At 39.4% G+C, this 8,124-nt stretch overlaps 1 protein-coding gene across 1 annotated transcript in view; it reads right to left on the bottom strand.

Annotated features, from left to right (window-relative positions):
• Positions 1-8,124, bottom strand: part of LOC106522901 (contactin-associated protein-like 4) — a gene marked incomplete at its 5' end in the record, with an annotated part of 112,209 nt that overhangs the window by 47,132 nt on the left and 56,953 nt on the right. Inside the window, 2 exon segments of the mRNA XM_014016138.1 lie at positions 620-751; positions 827-996. Of these exon segments, the coding sequence (XP_013871592.1) occupies positions 620-751; positions 827-996 (302 nt within the window).

Genomic DNA, 8,124 nt, shown 5'->3' with positions numbered 1-8,124 from the left:
AAAAAAATTTACAGGAAGAAGAAAATAAAAAGACGCAAAAGTTGAATGACGTGTGTAGCATCTTTAGAAGCTCTACTTCAAAATAAAAGCATCAAAAAAATTAAATCACATTGMACAACTTCATTTCTTATTCTAGTAGAGAAAGTATTTGCTRTTTGTTGTTTGACTAACTCYAAACGGTATTTATGAAAATACAACCACCATCAAAGAATGGCTTTTATTCTGAAAGGGCTAAACTGGAAGTATCACAAGTTAGACGGAGCTATAGCTGGTTTGGATTGGCCAATTTGCCACGGATGATCCCGCCCTCCAGGTTTGCACGAGTCCTGCTAGTTTTAGCGTTTTATTTTTATTTTTATTGTGTTTAGTAGAGCTAAAATGCTTGCTTAACTTTTTGGTTAGCTGTGCCCATCATTGCTATTAGAGATGCATTTTATATCAATTGTCTGTGTATTTTTTTTGTTGTTAAATCCATGTATTTGGCTGAATTTGAAGCACTTTATTTAACACTGTTGTTTTTATGTGTTGTATAAATAAATCAACATTATGAACAGATCAGGACACACTTTTGTTTTGTTTTACTCTGCTGTAACGCTAGCTTCAGTGGTAAAAAGTCTACCTGCACCGTAACGTGGGGGCTGCTGTGCTTCGTCAGCTCGATCAGGTTGATGCTGTTGAACAGCAGGTTTTCCAGGCAGCCGTGGAAGTTCCCTTTAAAGACGGCTGTATTCTGGGCTGCTCCTACACTCATCTGTACACAAACAGAACATTAAAACGGATCGTCTGCGTCTGCTTTGACGCTGCGTTCGTGTCGGGGGTGGGGCACCTGCTTGACGGCCCAGAGGCTGAACTCCTCGGGGATCTGAACCGCCTCGGTGTGTTTGTCCACCGTCAGGTTCAGGTGGACGTTTCTCTGCTCCAGAGCGACGTGGTGCCAATGCTGATCATCCAGCAGGCTGCCGAGAGAGGCCAGCTCCCGGGGCTCGGAGGAGGTGCCTGAGCATGACGACAGGAGGACAGAGAGAAAAAAAATGTTAGTAATAACAGAGAAACAGTTGAAGATCAGCAGGAAATAAATGTGACAAATAGGAGGAAGAGGAGTGGGAAGGTGTCAGCAGATTAAAGTAGAAGGATGGATAGAAGGCAGGGAAAGCAAAGACAAATGGAGATAACTCTGTCAGAGGAGGGAAGAATGTTAAAAAACACTAATCAGATAAAAATGAAAAGTAGACTCAGTTTTAATCAGCACTGTTTTAATTTGAAAACTCTAATCTTTGACATAAAARAGGAAAAAACTGGAAGATAAAATGACATTTCCTCAGGAATCTGACGGCTTTATTCTGTGTGGAGTYGTTCCGATGATCCATAAATGCAGATTTCTCTTCGGGTAATGAGCTCCTCTGATCTGACAGCCGGCTGTTTGTTATCCGACCTGTAAGTTTGTTGTCTCCTCATTATCCGACCCGCTCGCCCCGCTGCTGCCCGACGCTCTGACCCGGTGTCAGGCCGACGTCGTCCTGAAGACAGCCGCGGCGYGTCGGACTCTTTTTCTCGGCCTCCTGCGGGGAGGGAGGGTCACCCCGAGGTGACCCGCCGTCGTCTCATTAAGAACCACTAAGTAGATCTGTGACGCCCGTACAGGAGAACTGAATGTGAGAAAATAAAAGACTACGAAGGAAACACGGTGAGACATCATTAATGATAAATGAGCACCAGCCGGTCCTAATAAGTGGATYGTCACTCGGGATGCGTGAGGAACTTTGTGTTTCTGCAGACGGATGAAAATGGAGAAAGCGCACATTAAAAATGCATCGTGTGTTCCCCAGGGACCTCGCAGAGGAAGAGACAAACTCGCAGTTTTTGAGGATGATGGACAAATGTAGCTTTGATAATTCGACTCATTCCAGGAGAGGAAAGATTTTTCTGTAGATAACAGCTTCATCCAGGCAGAGGGAACWGTAATACTCTCCTCATGAAGCAGASGAAGTCTGTTCTGATGATTCATTTGTTTCTGGTTACAGATGAGATCAATACGACTTCAGAACAAACATCTCTTTAACGGCACTGATTAATGGACCRTGATGGATTTATGAGTCAATAAAATGGATGATGTAATTATGACATAAGTGAGATGTTAAAGATTAAAACAACAGAACTTCTTCCCACAGGTGCTTATTTAAGCTTGTCTGTTTCTTTTCAGTCATTTTGCTCAATTTATACTTGAAATCAGAAACGTTTATTTGATTTTAGATGGATCAAGCTGTGAGTTTTGACAGTAAAGTTCGACATGGATGAGTAAATAAAACATAAAACAGAAATATGGCGTCTACTCTGAAAGGTGGACGTGTTAGCAAAATAACTCATGAACCACGAGTTTAATGAAGCGGGGCTGGGCCCAGTTCTGCTAATCCGCTAACAACAAAACTAGCTTCTCACTTAGATGATTAGCTTTTCTGCTAACTTGGAAACGATTAGCAGACCGATTAGCTTCCAATAAATTAGGTTCAGTTAATTTTAAGTCCACTAAATTAAAGTAAAACTTATATTTTTTTGCATTTATCCTGAATTATATAAAAACTATCTCCTTTTACAAGCAATTCTGTCTGTATGGCACCGCGTGTGTAGCATGTAGCATCTTCAGTAGCTACACTTTAAACCAAGAGCAAAAATAAAATCAAATATAATCTAACAAATTTTAAATAATAAAACTTTTTGGTTAGCTGTGCCCACCACTGATATGAAGCCAATTGAAGCCAGCTGACTTTAAAAAGCACAAAAATTAACTATAATTGAGTCGGTTTTACAATTAGGCTAAAACGTAGCACCTACGTGGAGCGCTAACAAATCAGTTTAATCATAGTTTAAAGCTAGGCTTTTAATTTAAGTCTGTCTTTTTAAGTAATGTCCTCTTTCAAAGAGAACAGCTTAGATTTGCTCAGAAGTAAAATGGAAATGATTTGATTCTGAATGTGCCRATTAAATCTGAAGAACTTGCTGGTTTATTTATTCCACAAGACAGGAAGACGTTTACAGCTTCATCTTTTATTTTCAGATTCAAATGAAGTAAATGTTGCTTTCAAAATGGTCTTTTTCCAAACAAATAGTGTCAAAGTGAGAGAAAATGAAGAGAAGTATTTCATTAACCTGACTAATGTGAATGACAACAACACGAAAGTAAAAACATTTCTTCTTTCTTCTCCACAGCGGTTTCTGGTTTGTTTCTGCCATTTGAAGCCCGAACCTTCAAACTGTGACACAAACAAATCAATAATGACTCAGCCAGGCGTGATAAAAACTTAAACTTTTACAGAAAATATCTACAAGTTTGCAAGAAAAAACAAAAATAAAAGCTGTTTGTGATGAAAAAATAAAAAAAGCCATTACAGAACAGAAGTGGAACAACAAACTCTTCACTTATGCTTCTAAGAAATCAGCTCAGAAGCTTTTAATGTGTGTTCTGTTTTTTTCCCCTCTCATGAAAGATTATGTTGCTTGTTCTGGGCGGTTGCTCTGTGTTGCCTCATAAAGTGACTCAGATCTAAAGTGAGGTGGAGGTGTGGGGTGTGGGGAGGGGAGTATCAGACCTGGATGTGTTGCATGCGGGAGCTGAAGGTCTGCAGGCAGAGCAGATGACCTAAAAACATCAAAAGTGCAGCGCAGAAAAATAAAGATGGGAATAAATCTGTGGCAGAAGAAATAGTTTTAACTCAGCCAAATCAAAATAGTCATTAGTTGCAGTCTTAATCTTCTTGAAGGGCTTGTTAATCAGTTGTACATCTAGTTGCGCAGTTACTAAAGCACTAGTCAATTCATTTATGTCCACAAGTTCAAAAGCGCATATGCTCAATAAAACTTTGCAGAAGCTAAAGTTAAAGCACAAGATTATCTCCATCTCCCAGGTAACATTCAGATATGAGACAAGTCGCATTTTACTGCCATCTAGTGGAAAGACCATTTTCTTTCACAGATTGGCTGATGTCGTCACAGTTTGGGGAGGTGATTTGGTGAAACAGACCTTTGAATCATGGTTGTAAAACAAAAAATAGTTGTTGATTGCTAGTTCTGCTGCTTCTTGGTCATTTTCTTATGTTTACGGCAGGAATTCGGTAAGAAAACATGCAGATATATTAGTAATTTTAAACTGTTTGTTGTAAAACTGAAGCAATGCACTCTGGGTAGGCTACAGGACGAAGGACAGGAAACCGTTCTTTTCAAAATAAGAGCGTGAATTTCAACTTTTATTTATTATTTATGTATTTATTTATTTATTGCCGCAGTATCCCTCGGACAGGATCGGTACAAACTGCACAGCTGAGTGTGGTTCAGCAGATCAAAACAGCAGGTGGATCGTTGCCCAGTGAAGAAGCTCCAATTGTTTCCTGCCACGCAAAGAACTGTGGGAACTCTACTAAATTAAAACCTTCATCCAGAAGGACAGTAAGTCAGAGTATGAAGCTCTGTGAACACAATGCAGACTGAGGGGTCACTGTTTCCACAAGGTGGAGCTCCATTGTGTTAAAAGAGATGGCTGTCCCCTCCAATGTTCAAGATAATGACGACAAAGTTTTAATGAATTGTGTGGCTATTTCACTGAGTACTTTCATCCTTTATTCACRTGTTTCTGCCTTTGTCRAATAAATATTTCCATGACACTACAAATCATAGTGAGTTGAGACAGCTCTTTCCCTTTATTTTAGACRAAATAGACAATCAAATGTTAAACATTATTTGCAATTAGTGCTATTCATTTCTAAATTTAGAACGCACAAATCCGCACATCACTTTAAGAAATTGTTAAAACCCCCAAAGCGCAAAAGAGAAATTTAGGTTCGTAATTAGCGCTTTTGTTTAGGGGACTAGTGCCCACCACTGTGTACAGCCAAWGACTACTTTCTGCAAGTACCGTTAAAATCTATCCATCCATCTGCTAACCGCCTCAGTGCACTCTGAAAGTCTCGGCTTGAAGACGCCAACAGAACCACATCATCTGCATAAAACAAAACCCTGTGGTTCCCAAACCAGACCCCCTCCTCTTTTTGAAATCCTGTCCATAAACACTGCAAACAAGACTAGAGACAAAAGACGGCCCTGGCGGAGTCAAAACTGCAAAAATCTATCCAGTGGTTAAAGAGATATTGTGCTAACAGACACCAAAGCAGCTAAAGTTCAAAGAAAAGGTTTGAAACAGCTTCAGCCAAAAGAACCAGTGATCTGGACCACTTTAAAGACTTCTAAGAACATCTGTTGCTTTTAAAGTCAAATATAAAAAAATGAAGGATGACTCAAAACTTTTGCACAGATTTATATTAATGTAAACCAGGTGAATTCTAAAAAATGGCTCCTTTTGCTCGTTTTCTTTRTTCAACCTCCTAAAAGTTTATATTTTGTCTTTCTTCCTACTTCCATTTTCTAATCGGTGCTCTTCATCTCATCTCCTTTCATCTCTCCTCTTTTATTTCCCCATCACCTTTCCTGCCTTTTTATTCGTCCGTCGTCCACCTCTCGTTCCTCTGTGACCTCCTGACTGCGGTTCTGTTTAAACAGGAGATTATAGAGTCCCTGAAGAAAATAACATTTTTAAAACAAAGGTTCTGACACTATGTGTGCCCTACAGCACTTATTGTCTGGATCACCTCTCATCTCCTGGACTYGTGTCACCTTTAAAACAAAATGACCCGAGGACATATTCTTCTTCTTGTTTTTTTTTTGTGGGAAAAGCTCTGCCGCTGCAACATGTGGATCACCTTGAAAACCTGTCCAATTACGAAGATGAACTGCATGTCCTTGAAATAAAAAGAGTTATAGCAAAGACTAGATTAGATTACGACCATTTATTATACTTTCAGAGTTTTTGGGACCAGCTACAAATCTTTTAAAACATTCCTCAGACAAGAGTAACTTCGTTTTTATGGCGCGGTATTAGAGCCAAACTAAAGACTATTGCACACCCAGCRGTGGCTACATCCTTGTAGCAGGTTATATCTATTCTAAAACCACCTGATGTGATTAATGATAATCCACTAACTGAGACAGACTGCTTAAATGCCCTAGCATCGAGAGGCTAGTGACTAGCATGTATCATTGGATTACCTACTCCCTCTGCTGTCCATTAGCACTAGCTTTAGCGTCATAAACGCTGGCTTTACCTTTGATAGATTGGCTTTAACATTGAATAGGCATGCATTGATAGGCTAGCTTTAGCATAATAAAGGCTGGCTTTAGCATTGATAGGCTAGCTTTAGCATTGATAGGTTGGCTTTACCATTGGACAGGCTGGCTTTAGCATTTGAGAAGAATATTATGAGAAAGAAAGAACATTATAAGAAATCCTACACAAAAAGCAGTCTTTACATGGTGTTAAAATGCAGAATGTTGAACATCTTGTGAAGCTATACTTTGGTATTGGTTTTACAAATAAGGAAATAGTTAATCTTTTAACACATTAGCTGCTGTTTGGCCGAGCTGGTCACGTCCGATCTTGATAACTCTGTTTAAGCTTTTTTCTCATTAAAATGACTTTAATGTTTAAATTTGACTTCTGGTAATATGACCTTTAGATCTTTATTCTCATAATGTTGCACTTCACTCTTCTCCAGAAAACCTGATTAAAGCCATATTTCAGGATAACAAGAAAGAAATCTGCAGTGGTTTAAAACTTTTGCACAGTGCCATACGGACACATAAACCTCCTCTGACATAAAAACCCAGAACAGACTGTGAGCCTCGCAGAGTCCCACTCCAACACATGCTGCAGTGAACGAGGTCCATCCATCACGATGGTAATGAGCCAACAGGGAGCCGGGATTAACCAATCAGCTGCCAGCTCGTGTCCCGGCTGTCGAATCAGGCGTCACGACTGTTCTGATCCGAATTATGAGTTAAACCGTAAACAGGATCGACGTGTCTTTGCTCAGCCGGTCAGTTTTGTTGGTATTTTTTAAAATAAAATCATTATTTTCCTGATGAGGTGTTGCATAAATTAATGACTGATTCCAATTTTTAAAACAAACTGTTTTAATTTATTAAAACTCTAAAGAAGCATTTCAGAAAACAACCAGCAGGTTTTTAGTCTTGAGTCTATTTCTGGCTAGTTGTTGGTTTTTAAGGTTTAGTTTCCAACCAGCGCAGGAAGTCCGGCTGCTAATTGGAGTCCCGTGGTTTCAAATCGTCCAATCTCCACTGAGAGGCGAGAATGAAACGAGCACACCTGAGGAGCTGTGATCCCCTTCGCTGCTTCCTGTGAGCTGCTGATGAGGCGCTTTCAGCTCAGAATGCACAGGTACGAAACCTGCCTCCACACACAGCGCCTCCTGTTATAAGATGCTTCGATACGAGGATTTTTCATTTATTTTAACATCTAACCTTGTTCCAGAGTGAAGTTGTGGGGGCAGCAGTTTGAGCATGTACACTAGGTGGGCAAACTCCCATGACCCCTTGAGGACCCTAGTGGTCCAGTTCCACAGTTAGGACAGAACCCACATTGTTCCTCCTGAATCTAAGGTCCGACCATCGATCGCACTCTTCTCCAGCTCCCCTGAATAAACTGGGGAGGCTAAGAAGAGTTAACGTTTTAGTAAAAATCTTGTATTTATTATAAATGCTAAGGCATTTAAGCAGTCTGACTCAGTTACTGGATTATCATTAATCACATCAGGTGGTTCTGACATTAAAATGTACTTAGATTTTTTTTTWAAATTATGAGAAAAATGTCCTAATCTTACATGACATGCCCATTTTCTATTTCTAATTTTTTACTAATTTCTTCATCATTTTCCTCACAGCTGCTGTGAACAGCCATGCGTGTCTCTGTGTTTATAAAGTAGTCCGCAATGACTTTTGGGTCACTGTTAGTGTAATATAATTTCATCCAAATTACGTGACGACTAAATATGAAAAGGCAGCCATTAATTGCTTCAGTTTATAGTCATTTACACAATCATTTCAAAGCCCTGCTACTAACGCTAATGTGCTAAAAGATTTTAACTTTTAAATGATACTAAAAACAACTTCACAAGTTGCTCAAAATTCCTCATTTTATTGCAGTGGTAAGACTGCGGTTACGTGTAAAGGTTATATTATGACTTTATGTCGCAATATTATGACTTTATTATTTTAATTAAAAAC

This window comes from Austrofundulus limnaeus, unplaced genomic scaffold, assembly GCF_001266775.1.
Source record: "Austrofundulus limnaeus strain Quisiro unplaced genomic scaffold, Austrofundulus_limnaeus-1.0 Scaffold139, whole genome shotgun sequence".
Taxonomy (NCBI): Eukaryota; Metazoa; Chordata; class Actinopteri; order Cyprinodontiformes; family Rivulidae; genus Austrofundulus; species Austrofundulus limnaeus.
This window is presented reverse-complemented; position numbering and strand designations above follow the sequence as displayed.